We start from the raw sequence: 25,387 nt of genomic DNA on the forward strand, positions 1-25,387 counted from the left end.
AATAAAAGCGAGACTCCATCTCAAAAAAAAAAAAAAAGAAAAAAGTTATTTTTTTATTGACAAGCAGATTATATATTAATGAGGTAAAGTGTGGTATTTTGAACCATGGAACTTTTATACTGTACAACAACCTTGCAAGGGAGAGACCACTGCCTTCTACATCTAAGGAAAGAGTCTGAGGAAACGCTAGCTGACTTTCTCAAGGCAGAGGTAGAGGAAAGTTGTTAGCTCCTGTCTGTCTCTGGCTGCAATCTACATTCTTTCCAATGCCAGCATTCCGCTTCCATTATGGGCATGTTTCATCTTTTTAATCCTCTCTTTTGGGTAACAGAAAATAGCATTTGTTACTCCATTAAAAAAAAATCTTAAAACAATATTTTTCCATTCCTCAGGTAGGAAGATAACATTTATGCATTTATGACTTTTATTGGAAGAAAAAGAACTCAAAGAATATTTCAACTTTTTGCCTAAAATTGTATCTACTTGTATGAAATGCACTCACTGAAATGATCATTGCAGTGCCTGCTGTGTATTTTATTTGATCATCTTTTTAAATATCTGGATGCCAAAGGTTTAAAAACATTTTTTCAAGACCGATAATAGGAGTTTCCTGCAAGCAAAAAGTAAATGCCGCCTAGCTGTTTTCAAGAGGACAATAGTAAATGCAAGATCCATGATAAAAATCAACGCAGTCACATTTTAAAGTCTCTATCGTCCTGTAAAATCGGCAAACTTGGCACATTTCATTCCATCAAATGAAAGGGGGTCTGTAGTGTGCTTGGCTGTTCCACACTAGCTCATTGGAGGAATGTAAATAGACTGGCATAGAGATGCTAAATCGCTTCTTTTATTTCTTCCCCACCAATTTTACAGCTCTCTGTTATCTTATGACTTTTAAAAACTCTCCATAACAAAAAGTAGACTTAACAATTTTTTAATTAGTTTTTTTTCCTCTAAAAAAGTGTGTATAATTTCCGGGCTAATTTGCAAGATGTGCAATTGATTCACGAAGGGACAAAACTGATAAAAAAAAAAATAGTGTAGAGTTGCTTGATACAACTGAGCTTTAGGGGGAAAAGGAGATCAATTTATTTTGAAACTCTATCTTATCAGACACATCAATTCATCACGCATGCAACAGAATATTGTGTGATTCCAGCAAAGCAAGAATTTTCTTGATGCCCACTGCTTCCTTCAGAAAAGCATGCCCAAGCTTTCTTCTGTGTGGCCGTGCTACAGGCAGTGCACACACTGCTCCCTTTGAAGAGGGCCTGTGCAGTGCCCTCACACGTACTTTCCTCCTTCCACCTCTTTGTCAGAATGAACCTTTTGTAAAACATCAAGAAGCACAATTTCCTGTTTCCAACACTAGTAGCCAAAGCAACTATCCAGCGCCTCTGAAAACTATTCAGTGAAGCGTGCAATTACTGCTATGCAAAAGTTCAGAGGCATTATTCCGCCAAGATGTGGCTCACAGAAAACTACAAAACATATAGGAAATAAAGCCAACGACATAATAAGTTTTTTGACACTAAAAGGTTTTTTGGTGGTGTTTATTTTCTTTAATGCAGAAACCAACCTGGAATTTTGAGTTCTTTATCAATGTTTCAAAAGATACAACTTTAGCAACACCTGTGACTGATTTGCATTTCAAAGTAAGAAATGCATTTCTCTTAGGGTTTCTTACACCACCTCTTAGGGTTTCTCAGCAATTCACCACCTTTTAGGGCTTCTTACAGGTTAATGTTTTCACACAGAAAAAAAAAACCCCACTCAAAATGAAATGAAGTCATCTGATTGAAAAGAAAATATTCTTGGCCATATTTGAAGAAAACATTTTCAGTCATATTTCTTGTTTGACAGACCTCCTTTAGTCCAACTTATTTTGCTTTTTATTTTAATTAATTTATTACTATTATTATTATTTTATTATTTTTTTTTTTTGAGAAAAGTCTCACTCGGTGGCCCAGGCTGGAGTGCAATGGCGCTATCTCTGCTCATTGCAACCTCGACCTACTGGGCTCCAGAGATTCTCCTGCCTCAGCCTCCTGAGTAGCTGGGATTACAGGCGTCTGCCATCAGGCCCAGTTAATTTTTGTATTTTTAGTAGAGACAGGGTTTCACCACTTTGGTCAGGCTGTTTTCTAATTCCTGACCTCAAGTGATCTGCTTGCCGGGGCCTCCCAAGGTGCTGGGATTATAGGCGAGAGCCACCACGCCTGGCCTTCATTTTGTTTTGTATTTCATATTGTATCATAATCACACTGGAACCAATATACACATCTCTCTCATGGCTAACTTGTTAAAAACTTTATTTTCTATACCATTTTAATGCATTTTTGCCTGGAAAACAAATGTTTTTACATAGGTCTTAGGAATATTATTCACAAACTAACCAACACCAGGAAAGGCCATCTCAGAAGGTACTGAAATCTGACCCTGAAGATGTATAATTTTCCAACCTACAATCAGAAGAAGATGAATGATGGCCGGGCGTGGTGGCTCACACCTGTAATCCCAGCACTTTGGAAGGCCGAGGCAGGCGGATCACGAGGTCAGGAGTTCGAGACCAGCCTGGCCAATATGGTGAAACCCTGTCTCTATTAAAAACACAAAAATTAGCTGAGTGTGGTGGCATGCGCCTGTAGTCCCAGCTACTTGGGAGGCTGAGGCAGAAGAATCACTTGAACCCGGGAGGCAGAGGTTGTAGTGAGCCAAGATCGCACCACTGCACTCCAGCCTGGGCGACAGAGTGAGATTCCATCTCAAAGAAAAAAAAAAAAAAGAAAGAAAGAAAAGAAACGAAACATCAAAACAAGGAGGAACTAAACTTGAATTTCCATGTATTTAGCCTTTAATCGTAGATCATCAATGGAACAAAAGTCAACTAACAGCTAAGTTTCCTTGCATGCAAATGCAACGGAACCAAAACAACAGATCCTCCAAAGGCTCAACATAATCAGTTGGAGAATTGGATAAAATCTTTTCCTCCACACAATATACTGATTCATACAATGACACAATCAGAAAAGAAAGCTAAGATCTATGGCCATTCCCAACTATAATATCACCAAATATGTGTTCATTGTACAGGTCTATGTAGACAAACATACATTCATTGAACTCCAAGGGAGAAACATGCTATAAATAAAATTTCATTTCATCTTTAAGATCTTAAAGTCTGCATTGGTTTGAGAAGGGATTCATGACCACGTTGCACAAAGGTAGTAAAAGGAATAAACATATCCAATCACATAAAGTAAATACCGTGAAGTGGAATTAACCAGGAACTGGAATAACAGGATTCAAATCCACGAGCCCCGTCAAAACGAGAAGTGGACTTTTCATGTTTCCTCTTGCTCAGTCATTCACATGATGAAATCACTTACCTAGTATTCCCAGACGGTAGTTAATGGTGATCACGATGACGTTTCCGTAGCTGGCCAAAATGCTGCCATCAATCATGTTGCCGGTGCCCTCCATGTAAGATCCCCCATGGATGTAGACCATGACGGGTTTCTTACTGTTCTGATCATGAATATCTGGAAAAAAAAGCCAAGTAAGGAAACACAATAAAGAATCACACTGACTCACCAATGCTAAATTAAGAAAAAAGGAGATTCACTGATTTCCCTATTTTGACTTGAATTAAGCACATTTATTTTTATGGATGATATGACCCTTGATAAGAGTGTCTAAGGAAAATGATCAATGCTATTACGTTTTCTATTTATGGAAATGGTATTTTAAGAAGCATACAGACATTTAGCTTACTCTGCTCATCTAAGCTTCTATATATATCTAAAGCACTAAAAGAAATGGTTTTAGGTAAAGTACACATTTCCTAAATTTTGCTCAAACCCTAAAATGTGATTTAAATTGAATAAACACATGGGACCCTTGACGAAATATATTTTATCTTCTAATTAAGTACAAAATCAACTTCAAAATTATAATTAATTTTAATATAGTTGCATCTTAATTCGCAGGTGAGTGTACAGATTCATCTTCAATTTAACAATAAAAACATAAAAGTAGTAGTGAAGCTATAAACTATCAATAAGGGACAGATAATGACAAGAAAGCAAAATCAACAGTTAAAAATTATTAACTGAACAGAAATAGGGAAAAAAAAGAAAAGATGTCCAAGCAAATGTCTTTGTTCCAGTGATTACAGTAACATACTAACATACTTAGGTGACAAAAATAAAAGAGATGTAATAAAAAATGGCAAAAGAATCCAAACTATTTAAATGCTTTATATTTTCACAGGGAATATAAACTCCCATTGTGACTTGCAACCAATGATTCCTCTTGGTAATTTATTATTTAAATTAACAATGATGTAAAAACAATGATCTGTGATGATAGTAAGTTGGAGACCATCTGTAGGGCCTGCTTTGTGAAAAGACCTGTTTTATAACATTAATCAGCCATTAGGGCTGCATTTAATCTTTAGAAGACTGACCTCACGTATAAATATTTCTGGATACAGATATGTGTGTGTGTGTGTGTGTGTGTGTGTGTGTGTGTGCGTGTGTGTGTACAAACAATTTAAATATCTTTGTTACTAAAAGAAAACTCAAGTATTTATACATATTTATTTTCAATTTTTTCATCAATAAAGTTTTTTTTTCCTCATAATCCACAGGGACACTTTTGAAATACCACAAAGGAATTCTGAGGATATGAATTACCATCGTTTGGATGGTGGCTCCAATTTGAATGAATTATGATCACAATTTTACTGGGTGCATACAGAAGACACGACATACCCATTGGTCACAGTAAAGCACACAAAAGAGTGTCAAGTTACCCAAGTATTTATTTGCAGATATTTAATCCACGGCAGAAAAGTGTCTTTTGTTTTCTCATATAAAATTCAAATATGAAGTAAAAATCTTCTATTAATCATTTATTCATCATACACTACAGGAAATGTCTTCTGCTATATGAATAAGAAATGGCTTTTCTCATGATCCACTGCTTCTTTCTGGTTCCTAATTTGCTGTTTTTGGCCCCATTTCTTTTACCATTACCAGCGGTTGCCTAGTAAATTGTGGAAAAAAGAGTAAGTAGAGATTTTGAAGGGCTGCTTTAAAGTGCTCCCTTGGAAAATATGTGAGATTAACATCTCTTACCTTTCATAAAATATAGAACAAGACTCTCTTGAACTTGTGGAAGTAATAACCAGTTGTCATATTAATGCAAAGTCAAAAAATCATAACAACAATATGAAATGAAAATTAGATGGCATTTTAATGGTAATAAAGATTCACTGGGAACACTGTGAAAACAGATCCTAATTATCAAGAGGAAATGTATTAAAAAGAGAAGGCCAAACAGGATACAAATTAGAGCAGTATAAGGTATGAGACAAAAGTTTATTTCATTTTTATGTATTTGCTCAATACTGATAAAATGTCAGACATTCAGAAGCCCTTATCAAAGAAGGGGCTACCTGAAGCAGGTGATTTTGATCTCCTATGGCCATCAGAATGGAGATCTCTCAGAGAGCTACTTGAGACAGTGACAGCTCTATGAGCTCATTAAAAATAATAATATTCAAAATGTTAAGGGAAGACTGGGCACAGAAAGGGTGTTGGCAAGATTTCTTTTCTTGGAGAATATGAAGTTGATTTATGAAGATAAGCAAGGAGGGGAGCAACTACAAGAATTGGTCAAAAGACCCTGTCATGGACGTTGGGCTTGACCAGCAAGGATAATTCAGGACTCACTTTTGGGCTTTAAATTGCCTTTCAGACAGAGACCCAAAGGTCCAGCCAGGGCCTTAATGGAGTTCCATGCATTTTGCTACCCAGATGGGAAAAATGTGCTTTTAGCTAATCCTATAGAGCCTTACCAATGAAGAAGGGCTTGCTTGAGTACTTTTTTTGTTGCTTCTCCTCTTTAAAAAAAAAAAAAATCATTTCTTGTACAGAAAGGGCAGAAAAACAGCGTGCGAGTTGTCTGCATGAGTACCTCAGACCTACCATCTTTTAAAAAAAAATCCTTTCACTTCTGGTAGACAATGTGTTGAGCAATTTGGTAGCCTTAAGAAGAAACTTCACAGCAACAAAACATTTTAAGGAGAAAAACGTTTTCAAAAAAGCCGTGGTGTGAAAAGAAAGATGAACACAGCTAGCTTTTTGTCCTTTTTCAGTTCTGAGATACTCTTATCTTCCCCCCCTCCCTTAAATGCTGTAAAAGGCAGTCCTGAATGCATCAGGGCTCGTTAACAACAGCATCTCGTTAAAACACTTTTTGGTGTACTTCACTGTGAGCAGATTATCAGAAATCTATGTTGGAATCAATATGTTTGTGAAGGAAAAAAAAAACTGATATTTCAGCCCCCCCACCAAAAAAAATTCTTCTAAGGTGCTGTAGAGTTTTGTAGTTTATAAAAATAATTAAGAAGACCAAAGCTCCAAAGTAGTATATTAACTTACAAAATAACATTTGGAAGGGAGAAAATAGACTATACATGCATGTTTTAAAATTCCATTTTCTCTTCTTGTGACCAAGCCAAAAAAAAAAAAAAAAAAAGGGCTTCTCTTTAAACAGTAGTTCATTACTCTTTCCATGTTTAGAAACAATGTTTATACTTCTCACAGTGATTTGTTTCCTGTACATGGTAACTGGGATTAAAAAATGACAGTGGTTTCTATACAAGAAGAAAATAATTAAAGAAGCACACCAAAGTGTACTAGTTTTAAATAAGGGGAGAAAAAACAGATTGAAATGAAAAAAAAGAGAGATAGATAGATATAAAATCATGCATCGGGGTTGAGCTTTGAAAAAACAAAAAATACCTTTGTCTTCACCACGGTCATTACTCGTTATATCATCTGCGTTTTTCTTTGTGTTGGCTCCTGGGGTCATATTGAGAAGGAAAATAAAGGGAAAAAAGAGAATTCAAAAACAACAGGTTTTCAAAAAATTCAGAAAAGAGAGAGATGCTACCCAGAAAAAGAAAAAAAAAAAGAATGTAACACAAAAAGTTGAAATCTGTTACATCTGGATTTCAAAAAAATGAGATAGGGAAATGCAAAATGCATATAAACATAAAGATGTCAAGAAGAACAAATTCAAAATGTTACTTGCAAAAAATATTAGATATCCTGTGAATATGCAGTTGGGGGTTAAAATGATGCTACTGCAAAAAAAAAATGTTAACGTGAGTTGTTTTAAAAAAAGAGAAAATTAAATTATTAGAAAAGACATTTCCCACATTCTTTAAAGAAATGCTTATGGCGTATTCAATAGTCCTCTGATGTTAACATGTTATAATTTAAATAAATTTTTGAAATGTTACTGACACATTATGGTTAGAAATTTTCATAAGGCAAGCAAAAACACACACAGTAAACATGGAAGGACTTTATTCAAAATATTATATAATTGACATTAATTTCATGCATTAAAAACTTATAAACATGCAATCTCAAAAAGTCAGAATTGTGACTAATTTAAATCACTAAGATTTACCTCTAATCTGTGTTTAGAGAAGCACTACCCACTATTCACTCTTGTTTTCTTCTATTAAAATCTACTACATGCAATAAATATTTAAGTCAGGACAAAACATTATAGACCATGTCCTATGTGTTTAAAATAGTTATTAAATATCATTTGAAAGTTATGTCCTCTGTGTGTAAAATAGCTATTAAATATCGTTTGAAGATCATGTCCTTTGTGTTTAAAATAGTTACTAAATACCATTTGAAAGTTATTGGTACGTGAATTTGTTGAAGAAAATAAAAATCGAAGTCATCTACCTTGATCACCTCAATAAGATCTGCATAGGAATTTTAATATAGGCAAAATGCAGGAAGAGGCCCTTAAGGATAGCAAAAACTAGCTTATGCTCTTAGTGCACAGAGCACCATTTTGGTTTTTATAGTTTCCACATTTAAAAGGTGTGAACACTTAATTTTGCTTGAATTAATTAATTGGCTCCATTGCTTCCTTCTCATAGACAGATGCAGCCCATATGTGCATATCCCACTATCAATAACTTTAACTGCGTCAATCAATCAAGACAGTCTTTGCCTTCCTATAGGGTTCTAGGATAAGCGGATTAAGGCAAAGGGAAAATATTGTCATCTCCAACACTTGTGAATGGAAAACACTCCTCTGTTCTACATAACTCAGAAGGGCTTAAACATATTTTGAAACCAAGACTTGATAATGCTGTTTCCATATATCAAACAAAAGTCAAATAATGTCCATTTCATGGAGGCTTAATACCTTTTAAAACCAGACCTAGGTGGGTGCGTGGGTGTGATAGCCTTGCTGATCCACTTTCTGTCTTTATAAGATTTGCCTTCTCTAGGCATTTCATATAAATGAACTTATATAATATGTGGTATTTTGTGTCTGGTTTCTTTTACTTAGCATATGTTTTCAATGTCCTTCCATACTGTAGCATGCATCAATACTTCATTCCTTTTTATGGCTAAATTATCTTCCATTGTATGGGTATACCACATCTTTTAAACCCATTTATTTGTTGAGTGACATTTGGTTTATTTCTACTTGTTGATTATTATTAATAAAGCTGCTATGAACATTTGTGTACTATTTTTTGCATGGATATATGTTTTCATCTCTATTGCACAGATACCTAGGGGTGAAATTGCTGTTTCATAAGGCAAATTTATGCTTAATGTTTTAATAAACTGACAGACTATTTTCCAAATCAGCTGCAATACCTGGCATTCTCACCAACGGTGGTATAAAGGGTCTCTATTTCTCTATTACCTAGCCAACACTTGCTAATATCCTTTTTTGTTATAACCATACTAATGGATGTGAAATGGTGTCTCATCATAGGCTTTTTTTTTTTTTTCAAAGTCTTGCTCTGTTGCCCAGGCTGGAGTGCAGTGGTACGATCTCGGCTCACGACAACCTCCACCTCCTGGGTTTAAGCAATTCTCGTGCCTCAGCCTCTCAAGTGGCTGGGACTACAGGCATGCACCAGTATTCCTGGTTAATTTTTGTATTTTTAGTAGACATGGGTCTTGCCCTGTTGGCCAGGTTGGTCTTGAACTCCTGCCTCAAGTGATCCACTCATCTTGGCCTCCTAAAGTGCTGGGATTACAAGCATGAGCCACTGCACCTGGCCTCACTGTAGTTTTCATTTGCATTTAGCTAATGTTTAGTAACTAATGATATTAAATATCTTCTCATGTACACTCTTTGCAGAAATGTCTATTAATTTATTTTTGCCCATTAAAAAACAATTTCTTTCCTTCTTCTTATTGAATAGTAAGTGGTTTGTTTATATATTTTCTAGATAAAAGTCTTTTATTGGGAATATGGTTGGCAAATCTCCTCTCCCAGTTTATGGCTTGTCTTTTGGTTTTCTCAACAAATAGCACTTTATGTTCTCAATAGTGCCTTTTGAAGTGTAAAAGTTTTTAATTTTGATGAGTTTCACTTGATCGATTCTTTTAAGGATTGTACTTTTGAGGTCAAATTTATGAAATCTTTCCCAATCCATGGCCCTGAAGACCTTCTCCTGTGTTGCTGAAGTTTCCTAAAAGTTTAAGAGCTTTAATTCTTATATTTCCACCTGTCGTTCATTTTGAGTTAATTCTTGGGTACAATAAGAGGTAAGAGTTGAAAATGATCTTTTTACATATGAATATCCAATTGTCTCAGCACCATTTATTGAAAAGACTATCCTTGCCTCCTTTAATTGTTTTGGCACCATTGTTAAAAACCTATTGACTACAAATTGAAGGATTTATTTCTAAACCCTTATAATTGACGCTTGAACAACACAGTTCTGAACTGTGCAGATCCACTTATATGTGGATTTTCTTCTGCCTCTGCCACCCCTGAGACTGCAAGACCAACCTCTCCTCTCCCTCGTCCTCCTCAGCCTATTCAACCTGAAGATGAGGATGCAGATCTTTAAGAAGATCCACTTCTATTTAATGAGTGGTAAATATATGTTCTCTTCCTTATGATTTTCTTAATGGTATTTTCTTTTCTCTAACTTAGTTTATTGTGAGAATACAGTGCATTGTATATATAACATACAAAAGATGTGATAATTAGCTGTTTATGTTATTGGTAAGGCTTCCAGTCAACAGTAGACTATTGGTTGTTAAGTGTTGGGGGGGTAAAAAGTTTTAAGTGAATTTTCAACTGTGCAGGGATTCTAACCTTCACGTTGTTCAAGGGCAAACTGTAATTAATTATATTTCATTGGTCTAAATTTATAACCATGTGAGTTGCCTGCTATCTTGATTACTATATCTTTATAGTACCTTTTAAAATAGAGAAATGGAAGCCCTCCAACTTTCTTCCCCTTTTCCAAGGTCTTTTTGATTGCTCTAGATCCTTTGCCTTTCCATGAAAATTTCCAAATCAGCTTGTTAGTTGCAACAAAAACTCCTGCTGAGATTTCGATAGAAATTACTTGCCAAATCCCAATTTTAAATTAATCTTGTATATCAGAGCTTGACCCAGAAACATAATTAGATGCTGTCTTTCCTGTTCTACGTATATTTAATTTGTTTATCCTTTCATTCTTTTTTAATAAACTGCTGCTCTATTTGTCCATGTAAATATAACTAATTAAATGCCTTTAAAACAAACCAAGTTCTCTTGAGTATCTAGTTTAGACACAACCATGGACTATGTAAATGCAGGTTTTAGAAGATTCAGGAAAAACAATTTGTCTACAGTTTATTCAAGAATAAACCCAGCTTGTGGCTGGTGCACACACACACACACACACACACACACACAAAGCCCAAATAAAACCTAGGTAGGCTGTGAGTTTCCTTTCTCTTCTCTATGTCTACCCTTCCTCAAAATTCCAGAATAATATTCCTTTTCATACAACAATTAGCATCTCCGTAAAACCTCTGTGCAGAACTGGCTTTAAATATTAAAGAGAAGATTTAAATACTCCAAGCAAAAGTACAACCATTCTATTATTAAAATTTAAATATCATTTTATAAATAAAATCTCAATGTCCCTAATCCTGAAGAATATTCCAGCTTTTTTTAACCTGTTCCTCTGATGTCCCCATTTAGTGCTTTATCTATGTTATTTTCAAAAGTTAGTCTATTTAAAATAGCACTTTATGTTATGAATGTAAGAGAAAAACTTTGTAAAGAATTTGGAAAATGATATGGGCGCGGTGGCTCATGCCTGTAATCCCAACACTTTGGGACGTCGAGGTGGGCGGAGGTCAGGAGTTCCGGAACAGACTGACCAACATGGTGAAACCTCTTCTCTATGAAAAATTACAAAAAATTAGCCAGACATGGTGGTGCATGCCTGTAGTCCCAGCTATTCGGGAGACTGAGGTGGCAGGATCACTTGAGCCTGGGAGGTGGAGGCTGCAGTGAGCTGAGATCGCCCTGCTGCACTCCAGCCTGGGTGAAACAGCCAGACCTTATCACAAAAAAAATAAAAATTAAAATTAAAAAAAAAAATAAATTGGAAAATGAAGACTATTGTCAAAGTGAAAATTAACATCAAAGGAAAACTTCACAGTCACATATACTGCTGTTAACATTACAAGTCAGAAAAACAATTTAAATCTGTATTTTTAATATATATTAATTATTGCCACTTATGTATCTAAATTATCATAGAAAGTCAATAGATACAAATGTGATCTTATCTAAGCAAGAATATAAGGAAATAATAGAACCAAAAAGAACCTTCAGCATTATTGATCTGCATGAGATATCATATTGAACTGTATTAGTAGTTCATAGTTTACTGCATATTCGTTTTCTTTTAAGTGGGCAAGGTTAATTTTCAACTTAGTCTTGTTAAGTAGAGAAAGAGACTTTTTAAGCTAAGTACATTATTTCCACACACGGAAAGTTGCATACGGCGGGGGGTGGGGGAGGGGCACAGAAAGAAATGTTTTCTTGGCTATCACAGATGTGGATGTGATTGATTATTTTGTCACTTGGCCATAGAGTAATATGGGCTTAATCTTCTAATCCAATGCAATATCCCCAGCTCTCGGCAGCAAGGAAGTGACTGGCATGTCCTCACAGACTGCCCATGACACATGGGTTCATTCACTCAGAAGCCAATTCCTTCTACAAATATGTGTTGACCCTTTTAACATGCAGTCCCGACTAAGAGAGGTAATGCCATGCAGTCCTGGCTAAAAGAGGTAATGACACACCCACACTGAAGAAGGAGATGAACATCAGAGACAGACATGCACACAGATCATTCCAACGGGGCAGGAAAATGCATGCATGAATTTAGGATCCTCTGCTGTTCCTGGTAGGAGAGTCTGGGGATAGAGGGGTGGCTCGTGAGGAAGTGGGTTAGGGCTTCTAAATATGCACAGAAGATCTGGGGCCAGGAATACATTTATGGGAGCAAAGAAAACAGGCTGCTCTGAGCAGAAGCATGGGTTGGAGGCTGAGGGCACAGAAGGGACATGAATAGCCCCAGAAAGATGAGAAGAACAGGTACACAACCTGGACACCTCCTCTTTCCTCCATACATCTGGACAACAGACTCTAGCTGGGGAAAATATTCCATGCATACACTTGAAATATATTTGAGCCTCCACTTGAATAATACTACCACAATGAATTTGAAAGATGACCTTCAGATGATTTTCAGATTGGATCATTTACCGATGGGCTTCACCCAATGTATATGCACCTTGAAAAATTGGTTAGCAACAGAAAAGTTCAGTTTCTGCATTTGAAAGAACTGCCATAGCTGACCTATGGCTTCTTTTTTCTTTTTCTGAAATCAGAACACCTGAACAGGACCAAACTTCACTCTTAATGGAAATATGTATAAGATAGGAGGCTTATTTTATGGAGCCTTCAGCAAAGGGGCTTTCCAGAAAGCAGCATTCAAAAAGATATTTCTTGTATTATAAATCCTGGCAGAAAAGGTTGGTAACAAAGTGTCATGCCTACTGAAGGTCATCCTTTTGTGATGTGGGAAGAAGCTTTTGGTGACCAGGAAGGCTTAGAAAGGAGAACATCTGGGGGCTGAGTACCTGAAAATTAGTTTCTTTAAAATCATCAGCAGAGTCATACTTTGAAAAATTTTGAAAAGACATCTGCCAGTTTGAAGACCTCAGCTCCAGGGCACATAACTACTAGATAGACAATTGTTGAATTACAGGGTGTAGTCCACTGACAGGCAAAAGGTTCCCAGTTCTACAATCCTCCCCGTGAATTTACTATTCCTCATACATAGAGAGTCTGTACTTTTACCCCTTGAATCTTGAGTGGCTTTAAAATTGCATTTTTTCAAAAGAAAAAATATAATGATGTGCTGTTTCCAAGACTGGGACTCAAATCCCCTGTACCTATTCTTACTCTCTTGAAACTCTGCCACTGCCCTGTGAAAAGTTCAGACTAGCAGGTTGCACAACAAGAGATCTCATAGAGAAGAACCCATTGGCCCCAACCTAGGCAAAATTACCTCCAGCAACCCCCAATTACCTAAGAGAACTCACTCCAAATCAACAACGCATACACATGAATGAACCCAGCCAAGACCAAAATAAATTTCCAGCTAACAAGATGCAGAGGCTCATAAGCAGTAATAGGCGCTTATTGTCTTAAGGCATTGACTTTTAGAGTCCTTTGTTATGCAGCAGTAGCTAACTGATACATAGGGTAATACTAATTTTATCTTCAGTAGATACTGGCATATTTCTTTCCAAACAAGTTGTATTATGCTATACACCTACTAGCAGGTAAGAAAATTTCCTGGCCCTTACCCTGTTGCCAACACTTGACATTATCAGACAATACATTTGCCACTTTGATGAGTATAAAATATTAACAGTTTATATTTCAATTTGCATGTTCCTTAAAACTAGTACAGATGCATTTCTATATTCCCATTCTAAATTCCCATCTTGAATAGCAATCCAATTTTTGACTGGCTGAATGTCTGTTATTGATTTGTAGGAAATCTTTATATTCATGGATGCTGGCCTCTTTGTGAGCATGTAAAAGCAAACATTTAACAGTGCATAGCAGTGCTGCGTATGGTTCTAAGGGCTTTATGCATATTGAATATGCATTTGGTTTGTTTTTTAGAGACAAAGTCTTGCTCTGTCACACAGGCTGGAGTGCAGTCACACAACTGTAGCTTACCGCAGCCTCCAACTCAAGGGCTCCAGTGATTCTTCGACCTCAGCCTCCCGAGTAGCTGGGACTACAGGTGTGCACCACCACACCTGGTTAATTTTTTTCTATTTCTTGTAGAGATAAAGTCTCACTATGCTGTCCAGGCTAGTCTTGAACTCTTGGCCTCAAGCAAGTCTCCCACCTCAGCCTCCCAAAGTGCTGTATTACAGGTGTGAGCCACTGTGTCCAGCTCCGAATATGCATTTTTCATAAATACCTTATGAGATGTGTAACTAATATCATTTTATAGCTGAGGAAAATTAGGTATACACATATTAAATAATTTGCCCAAGTTTACACAGTTGAGCACTGGTGATATCTAGTCTGTTGTCTTTAACCATTTTGTTGATTTTTAATTATCTAAGGTACCACTTTAAAATGCATAAGTATTATAATTTATCACTATTTTCTCTATAATTTCTGCTTTTTTTTAAAAAAAAGGATTACTTAATCCAGAAACATAAAGACATTTTATTTGCTTACATATTCTCCTAACAGTTTTAAGGTTTTATTTCACATCTGGGTCATAACTCACCTGGAATTTATTTATCTGGATGATAGAGCACAGAGATTATTTTAATTATTTCCTTAGAGAACAGTTCCATTTTCAGCTACATAGGTATTACAGCTCTTTACTTACATGCCAAGTTTTATATCTGCTAGATTCTGTTTCTGTCTACCTTGTTCTGTTCTATTTTTCTATATACCTAGCCTGTCTTATTTTATCTGGTTTACAGATAAATGATAGACAGATATAATTGCTTAACTGAGATATAATTAATATACCATACACATCACCGTGTCAAAGTATGCAATCCAATGGTTTTTAATATATTCATGGATCTGTGCAATAATTGACAATATCTAATGGCAGAACATTTTCATGATCCCCCCCAAAAAATATGGTACCATTTAGTGGTCACTCTCAGCCCCTGGAAACTACCCATTCATTTGTGTCTTTCTGGATTTGCTTATTTGGACATTCCGGATGTGGGGGGTGACACACTGTCCTTATTCTTAGCTTTCATTATAAGAGGACTTGAACACACCTACATGCAACCCTGACAAGCTTCCATGAAGAGTCTATGCTAGCCTGTTAGAGGATGATATTCCACATGGAGCACTGTCAAGCACCCTGTTAAGATAGTGCTTGGCCAATGAGCACCCAACAGACCTGGAAGCTGACTCTAGACTGAAGAGCCTCCCAGCTGAGCACAGCCCAGATGTCCAGCCAAGAATCATAACCTAAATAGAGGTTGTTTGAGATGCTTAGCTAAATAAAGGTTGTTTGAGATGCTCGGCTTTGAGATGGTTCCTTATGTAGCAAAAGCTAACTGATACACTACCAGGAACATGGCTTAACTCATTTCATCATCAGGTTTCCTTTAGAACTTTTGGGCATTCTCTGCTGTTTCCCCCATCTGCAAAGCCCATATGCTCCTGGAAGATTCATTTTTACTGATCAGCTTAAATTCCATTTCCTCAGAAAGGCATTCCCTGTTCATCCCAACCTTCCATTCATAAATGAACTTGGGTTCCTCAATTATTCACTGTAGTTGGCATTTTTCTTCACAAAATGAATTGTAATGTGTAATATGATATCTTGTTAAATAAGGTCTCCCTGTTAGATTGTTAGCAACAAGAAAAAGGTGTTACCTGTGATTTTTCAACACCATATTCCTTAATTTGCAATGACTACCAAAATATTCAGCACATATAATATAAGTTACATGGCAAATATCTTTTGGATGAATCATATATTTTTGGCTGCAAGCCCACCTCTATTATAAGAGTCACAGTCATAACAGCTATGACAACCAGTGATGAATACAGCCTTTACGTAACAAGTGTAACTAATTCTCCTCTCAAGCAGGGAAATGCAATATTGCATCTTCTTATTTAACTTTGAGAGTAGATATTAAATTATAATTCATGACGTGGCAATAACATGATTTTGGTTAGCATATAGTATATAAGAATTCTGCCATTTGTCATTTCAAAAAACAGGATGAAATGCTTTTGTGATGCCAGTAAAAGCAAGGTCTAATTCTAATTTTCTACTAGCTCAAAAATGCTTCATTGTAATAATGGAAATAGGATTTTCTGTATTTTTCTTGTTTTTCTCTTAGTAGCTTTGGAAGACAGACTGAGAGAAAAAGGTGAATAGTAATCTTCCTTTGCTGTTTTGCTGGATTTAGCAATAATTTATTTCACACTTTTACAGGTAGGAATCAAAATAAATCTAAAGATTTTATGGGTCTCTGACATATTCCTGTGCTTACTATTAGAGTCCTAGAGCATTGTCTAACTTCCCATAAGCATTTTTAGTTGCAAATTTTACTGTTGAAATGTTTCTGTCCTCAGAAATGAAATACAAATCCTATTATATTTACATGAGCCTTTCCCATTTTTTTTTAGAATTTGCAGCTGATAGACAATATTATCTCGAAGAATCTATGAGCCTGAGATTAAACCACAGTGTGTTTAAAAATAGGTACTAAATAATGTATTTTGCTAGGTATTTTTAAATGTATGTTTATTAAGAAAAGTCATGTTGAGAAGATAATTGACTTTCATTTGTCCTAAGATGCTTGTTGAAATGTTGTATTAAAAACCTAACATACCCATAGAGGTTATATATATATATATATATATATATCATATACACGATATATATATATATATCATATACACACACACGTACACATATCTATACCTATAACTCTTGAAATGTTGTACTAGAAACCTAATAATGCCTGGTGCAGTGGCTCACGCCTGTAATCCTGGCACTTTGGGAGGCCAGGGCAGGCAGATCACCTGAGGCCAGGAGTTCAAGACAAGTCTGGCCAACATGGTGAAACCCCATCTTTACTAAAAATACAAAAAATAGCCAGACATGGTGTCACATGCCTGTAATCACAGCTACTTGGGAGACTGAGGCACAAGAATCACTAGAATCCAGGAGGCGGAGGCTGCAGCGAGCCAAGATCACGCCACTGCACTCTAGCCTGGACGACAGAGTGAGATTCCATCTCAAAAAAACAACAACAACAAAACAAACCTAATAACTTCTATGCACGCGCATACACACACACACACACACACACACACACACACGTATATATATTAACCTCTACAGGTATATATATACCTGTCAGAAGTTATTAGGTTTTTAACACAATATTTCAAGAGGTAACTTAGGGCAAATAAAAGTCAATTTTATTTTCAATGTGACTTTTTTTAATAAATAGCCATAAAAAATACCTAACAAAACAAAATATGTGTGTATATATACATACACACACACGTGTATTTGTATTTACTATATATGTAATACATATTTTCTTATATATGTACACATATTATACATACATATATTTTTCCTTGTTATGAGATTGTGGAAAAGTTTGCGTTCCGTTGCATCATACTTTTCTCCGTAGTCAGGACACAGCAGCTGATTAATAGGTGGAATTTCTGTCACAGGACTTTTTGGTGGTGTGGGACAAGGATTCTGAAGGGCTGGCACCTTTGGTGAATTCTCCTTTTGCTGTCTATGTAGCAAAAGGAGACATCTAAAAGCAGCCCAACTATTGTTCCTAGTCAAATCATTCACAACTCGCCCTTAGCATTTCTTGTGTGTGTACCTGACATGGTAAATGATTCTAGTCATTCCAGAGAAACAAAATTAGTCTATATTTATACAAAATCATCCCGCTCTTCAATTTCTGAGTATGCTGTAATAGAGGCTATAAAGGCAATTGATTTCAATTAAGAGCCCTAAAATATATATTTTAAGAAGCATAAGGTCACTCAAGTATTTGGAAGATAGGGTAATTATTACTGCCCATGAAGGCTTTTGCTACTCTTTTGAACTTAGCCAATTCACCATAATGAAGAGGTTCTTTATTCTGTTCAGTTAAACACTAAAGGAGGCTGGGCGCAGTGGCTCATGCCTGTAATTCCAGCACTCTGAGAGGCCAAGGCAAGAGGACTGCTTGAACGCTGAAGTTTGAGACCAGTCTAGGAACATAGTGAGAACCTGTTTCTATTAAAAATAAATAAATAAATAAATAACAAAATCACACAGGTGTGTGCCTGTAGTCCCAGCTGCTCAGGAGGCTGAGGTGGGAGAACTGCTTGAGTCCAGGGATTGCAGGCTGCAGTGAGCTATAATTGTGGCACTGCACTCCAGTTTAGGCGAGTGAGACCTTGTCAACATAAGCATAACTTAAGCATATGTCACTCATCTCTCTTTCAGTGTGACTGTGTTCACTCATTTTGTGTAGTGAGCTGTATTATTGGTTCAAAATAGTTCCTATCCTTTCGTGGAGAGGTATTATTCTTTTCCCACCTTCTAATATCAGTCTATCTAAGTAACAAGCAAGTCCACCCACAACCGACATGAACTTCAGAAAAAGGAAATAAGCCTTTGTTGTTACAAACTGCTAAAATTGTGGAGGTTTTTTTATGGAAGATTTTTAGGGTTGCAGAACTATACTGTGTGATACTGTAATGGCGGATTTATGTTATTACGGATTTGTCCGAACCCACAGAATGTACACCACCACCAAGACTGTACCCTACTGTAAAGGACGGACTTTGGGTGATGAAGATGTCAGTGTAAGTTCATGGATTGTAACAAACACACCCCTCTGGTGGGTGATGTGGAAAATAGGGAAGACCATCCATGTATGGGGGCAGGGGATATATGAGAACTCTCTGTACGTTCCCCTCTATTTTGTTGTGAACCTAAAACTGCGCTAATAAAGTCTTTAAAAAGACACACAATGTAGAATAAAAGACAACCACAGTCCTCTCAGGAACACTCTAAAGGAACACTTAATCATTTGTTGATTTTTCATGGAGTAAAATAAGATGCAGTTTCTTTATTACAGAGACATAAGAAAAGAACAGTCTGAGATAAAAAGGATGCGTTGGCAAAGCACACTCCAATAAAATATAAAGTGTATTGAAAGGATTAAAATCCAGACCACTCATAAGGAAAAATACAGAAACAGATGTACCTTAGATCTGAGTAAAGGGACGCAACCAGTGATATACAAAAGACACTGCAAAAAGTGATTGCTTCAGGAGATACTATGTGAACACTGCACCTACTGAAAATCAATATATTTGCAAATCTTGGTCTTGAGGTAAAGATAATTTACAAGAGAATAACCATGAGAAGGTGAGACTGTCAATAGAAAAATCTATATGATCAACTTCTGGGCATTCACTCAGGTGTAAACACCTTTAGCACCCCCAAGCACAGAAAATCCTAACAGTTCTTCATCCAAAACGCAGTTCAAAGGCCAAGAACACTAAAATGTAAAAGTTACTTGTAAAGAATCTTAACACGTTCTGATTGTTCCTCCAATGATCATTATAATAAGTAGCGTAAAATATTAAATTAAAAAAAAACCATGCAGTGACCTAAGAAGGAATTAGGTTGACTCTACAAATACAGTAAGATGGTTCAATGGGAAGAAGTAGGGTGTTTTGCTTTGTCTCATTCACAGTTGAAGGAAAAAAGTCAGGTGATAGCTGAGGGAAAGATCAAAGGAGAAAAAAGCTATTTGAAAGATGGCAAATAGTATCTGGTACTATTAATGTATTTAATTTAAAAAGTAGAGTACATGGAATATTTATTTTGGCCGGAAATCCTTTTTAATCTTATCAACAAATAGGAGAAGAAATGTTGCACTAAGTGAATTTTCACTAAAAGTATAAACAGGTCAATGATGTTCTCACCATCATATTTCAAGATACTTCTACAGACTCGAAGCCTATATGTTTTTATTAAAAAGTATTGAGAACTGAAAATATCAGAAAGAAGGAGACAAAATAAAGTCACTCATGCGTATGACTATCCAACAAGAGAAAGAGAATTTAGAGAATCAGCTAAATAATTTAGAATGAGTCACTTACTATTTAGAATTGTATAAAATTAACACAAAATGATTTGTCATATATATGCACATAAATATATTTGAAAAAATTCTTTGCACATTCATGATAAATGTTCTAGCAATAACTCTAAGAAGTGTACAGCACATAAAATATATAAAATAACGAGAAACATAAAAGAACACTTACATATTTAAAAACATTCATTGATCCAGGTATAAATCAAGAGTGTAATAGTATCGATACCTCTTCAAAATAATTTATTACTTTAGAATTCCCAATAAGATCTTTGGTAACAGAACAAAATCATTATAATATTGATGATTTGAATAAAACATGAATGTTAAGTCGAATAAAACAAATAAACAACTACAGATAATTATAGCTGGAACAAAGGAAGCTTTTTCCCATCATTACATTATTTATCCCACTAGTGATAATTTGAGTACGATAAAGTCATTCTTTTTAAAAAGTACCATTAGCTAAAAATTTGAAAAAAGAGGGAGTTATAACAATCTCAACTTAAAACAAAATAAATATGAATTAATAATGTATGCTTAAAACAATGAGCATGTTTGTTGAAATGTATATAATGCTGAGGTTGATATTGTGAACCAATGTATATTTATTAATAAAGAAGGCATTTATTAATGAAGATGATGGCATTTTTGTTGCATATATATGCGCATAGACGATTATATGGTCAGCTTTTACAATGGTATTCTTTAAATGTGGTCATGAGTATGTACAAAAACACAAATACACATATATGCACATACACTTTTATCACATTAATGTTATATATATACTATATATACACATAAACACATATATACACACACTGTTACAATCATTTGTATATATTACAAACATATATATACACGTGTGTATACATACATATATAGTATATACAGAACCAAATTGTGTATAAAATGTATATATAATGTATCCATAATATACATTATATACTAATGCTTACATTATATATAAATATATAATTATACATACATTATTTATTTCAATAAATAATAGAATCATTTAGGATATATACACATATATGTATACTTTTGTGTACACATATATACATATACATTTTTAATAAAGAATGACATCACTCAGGAAATATATACATAAATCAGAAAAGAAAGATCACTGAAGGTAGTCAAAAAAGTAAGTGACATCGTGACAGTGAACCAGTAGTGGTCTTAGCAAGTGTGGGAAAGAGAGGGAACCAACTGGTAAAGACAACATGAAGGCTGAGGCAGGCGGATCACTTGAGCCCAGGAGTTCGAGACCAGCCTGGGCAACATGGCAAAACCCAGTATCTACTAACAACACAAAAATTAGCTGGCCGTGGGGTGTGCACCTGCAGTCCCAGCTACTTGGGGGCGCTGAGGTGGGAGGATCACCTAAGCCCGGGACCAAGGCTGCAGCGAGCTACGATCATGCTACTGCACACCAATCTGGGTGACAGAGCAAGGCCTTGTCTCAAAAACAAAACAAAATTTTTAAAAAGAGATGGATGATGGAGTAGGAAGATGGAAATATCTGAAAGGAATCAGACGCGATTGAAAAATATCTTTGTCACTTTAACAGCCTTGCAGAGGCTGTTATTTCCAGAATAATTCACAAAAAGAGCTAGACATGGAGACATATCCTGGCAGTTTATTGTAAAATTAGTGAAATAAAGAAAAACAAACAAAATGTCCAGGATTGAGGGAGAAAAACAAAAGGTGTCTCTACAATAGAGGACACCTTTGGAGGTATGTGTGCAGATTATCTGCCCACTCCATCTAAAATGAGGTAGGTGGTCCCTGTGTCTAAGGTGGTGAGGACGTGCACCATTCCACCCCACATGGGCCCTCCATACTCCTGGCTGGGATCTGAGTGCAGGTGACTTGGATGTAGCCCTCTTGGGTGGCTCATTTTCTCAAAGAAGCCAAACATGCTCAAAGCAGCATGCAAGTGAAGGCTGAGCTGAGAAAGCCTGGGCCCCTGGAAGGAAAAACAGCCTGGTCATGGGTTCTGTTCTTGGTTCGTGGTCCCATGAAATTCCCGCTGTGCCCTGTCCTGTGCTTCCACCAGCTGCCACTGCTCTCAAGCCCTCTGTGCTCTGTTGGTTTGTTTGCGATCCACTCTGTGAAATGTCTTTATGACCACACTACAAACACGCACAATTTCACTCACCTTAGAACTCTCTGACACGAGACGCAGTTGATAATGGAACAAGATCTACCATGTTTTGGTACAAAACCTTTCCCAATCTCTCCTTTGAAAAGGTATTTTTAGAGATTAGCATGCTAAGAAAGTCCATCTAACTTAGGCATAGAGTAAAAATCACAGGATAATTCACTCTAAGAAATCAAGCTCAGGGCAACTCCAATAAGCTCAAGAATGAAGTCAGGATTCAAGTTAAGAATGGGGAAGGTATGGCCTGGAAGCACTGATGATTCAAGACTGAAGAATCATCATTTCAAAGATGTTATTAAAGAATATGAGTTTTCTAATAATCGCCATTCTGACTTGTGTGAGATGGTTTCTCAATGTGGACATGCAAGTGTATGTTCATTGCAGCGCTATTCACAATTGCAAAGACATGGAATCAACCCAAATGCCCATCAATGATTGACTGGATAAAGAAAATGTGGTACATATACACCATGGAATACTACGCAGCCATAAAACAGAACAAGACCATGTCCTTTGCAGAGACATGGATGGAGGTGGAAGCCATTATCCTCAGCAAACTAATGCAGGAACAGAAAACCAAACACCACATGTTCTCACTTATAAGTGGGAGCTGAACAATTGGAACACATGGACACAGGGAGGGAAACAACACACACTGGGGTCTGTCAGGGAGGGCAGGGGGAAGGGAGAGCAGTAGCATAAATAGCTAATGGATGCGGGGCTGAATACCTAGGTGATGGATTGGTAGGGGCAGCAAACCCCCATGGCACACGTTTACCTATGCAACACACCTGCATGTCCTGCACATGGATCCCAGAACTTAAAATAAAATAAAATAAAATTTTAAAAAAGAATAAGAGCATGCCAAATGAACATTATTTTTGCATATAGATATTTGTAAAATATTAAGAAACCATGTACAAAAGTTGTGAGTGATAATTCAAAAATTCAGATGATAACAGGAGGATGTAAAGTGAAAGGCTGGCAGAATCTGCCACCCCAGAAATGCTATGTTGGTGTATGGTTATTTAAGCTCCAGGCCAGGAAAGAGGTGGGGAGGGGAGGGAAGGGGAGGTGAGGGGAGGGGAGGAAAAAAACAGCAGGTGCAAGAAAGCTGCTCTGATCCTGTTTTCCTTTCTGAAAGCAAGAGATGAAACTCCTGTATGGACTGTGCCCTCCCTATACCAGAAGGAAAAAGCATTCTTGCCAGTGAGAAGGGGAGGCTGAAATAAGAGAATTGTGTACTAAAAGACCATGTTAAAATAAACCACATATTTCTTTAGCCTCCACATAGGTTAGCTACTTTTCCACCATCGTCTCTCTTTGTTCAACCTTCTCTAAAAGCATTGAAGTGTTGCCACTTCTTTGAGTCTTCGTTTCCATCTGAGGGTTTTCTCATGTCACAGAAACCTTAAATTACATGGGTTTGTATGTTTTTCTCCTGCTGATCTGTCCTTTGTCCATTTAATTCTCAGGACCATCAGAAAAAACTCTTAAGTGGGTGAAAGTAAAATTATGCCTTCTCTACAAAAGGAAAAATAAAATGGGGGGGGGCGTCACAAAATACCTTAAAGAGCTACTCAAATGAAGAAAATAATGCCAAGTAAATTTTTTAAATCTTAAAAATGGCTCTGGATAGAATGCAGGGTATGTTACCATCATTGTGATTACTTCCAGTGCTGTAATGAGGAGTGACTGTGCTCTCCACACCGTTCACCATAGAAACTGTTGCCTTCCTCAGAGATGCTCAGAAAATACTCATGTGCATGAATACAATTAATGCAATGGAATGAACCCTTTAAGCGCCAGGTAAATCCTGATGTTGGTACCAGGATCCCTGGTTTGGGAAAGGTGGCAGAGAATCTATCTTTCTCCCACTTTGGAGCCACAGAATGCTTTTGGTAGGAAGGTAAGCTTCCTCCCACTGTAAAATGATAGCACTGACGATAGTGAACAAGAAGACCCAGTGTTGCCCTCAGGGAGCCTTATGCAACAATTAATTCAATAATCACTAAATCACTGAATTCCTACTGTGAAAATGTTATTAATGAGCATGTAGACATATACATGTGTGATTACAGACAGCTATAGAGATGGATTGATACATAGGGATTAAGAGGTCTATCTATCCATCTCTACCATCTATCATCTACCTGTCTATCTATCCATCTCTGTCCTCTACCTACCTACCTGTCTGTCTATTTACCTATCTACCTGTCTATTCATCTCTATCTAAATTTATATCTACTTATTTACCTACCTATCTATCCATCTCTATCATCTATCCATCTCTAACATCTTTATATCTACCATATATCTACCTGTCTACCCATCTCTATCTATCATCTATCCATGTATCCATATCTGTCTATGCATCTATGTATCTATCTGCCTTTCTATCATTTATCTATCCATCTCTATCTACCTATATCTATCATCTCTATCCATGTACCTATCCATCGATCTATCATCTATCCACCTATTCATATCTATCTATTTATCTATCTATACTTACACATATATCATCTATCTACCTATCTTTCTATCTATCCATCTCCATCATCTATTCACCCATGTCTGTCTGTCTGTCTGTCTGTCTATCTATCTATCTATCTATCTATCTATCTATCTATATCTATCAACCTACCTATCTGCTTACCTATTTATCTCCTGGTGACCCCATCTTCTCTAATGATTGAGTACTGAATATTACTCCTAGCCCAAGATGATATGAATTAGGAGTTAAGGAGTTAGAAAGGAAGTTGTAAGGAAATATTCCAGAAAAGGTGAAGGAGAGTCCCCACAAGATGAGACCAGAGGATTGGGCAGTGTCAGGTCATGGGCAAAGCTTGACGGGGTGTACTGTGTTGAATAATGTCCCAAAAATTCACATCCACCAGAATCTCAGAATGTGTTCCTATGTGGAAATATATAACACCCCACATCCTTATCTATGAGGATATGTTTCAAGGCCTGAAACTGCAGCTAGTATCAAATTGTATAGATACTATGTTGTCTCCTATGTATTAATGTCTATGATAAAGTTTAACTTATAAATTACACACAGCAAGAGATTAACTCTTAATCTCTCAAGAGTTAACTGACTAAGCCTAGAGATTAAATGATC

The 25,387-nt window shown here is 36.4% G+C and overlaps 1 protein-coding gene across 5 annotated transcripts in view; it reads right to left on the reverse strand.

Moving 5' to 3' along the window:
• The window catches only part of NLGN4X (neuroligin 4 X-linked), a 342,805-nt gene that overhangs the window by 138,949 nt on the left and 178,469 nt on the right, over positions 1-25,387 (reverse strand). For all 5 annotated transcript variants that reach the window (XM_004063748.5, XM_004063749.5, XM_019019656.4 and 2 more), the window contains exon 3: positions 3,390-3,542. In XM_004063748.5, coding sequence (XP_004063796.1) covers positions 3,390-3,542 — 153 coding nt within the window. The remainder of the gene's footprint in view (positions 1-3,389; positions 3,543-25,387) is intronic.

Source organism: Gorilla gorilla, chromosome X, assembly GCF_029281585.2.
Source record: "Gorilla gorilla gorilla isolate KB3781 chromosome X, NHGRI_mGorGor1-v2.1_pri, whole genome shotgun sequence".
Classification (NCBI taxonomy): Eukaryota; Metazoa; Chordata; class Mammalia; order Primates; family Hominidae; genus Gorilla; species Gorilla gorilla.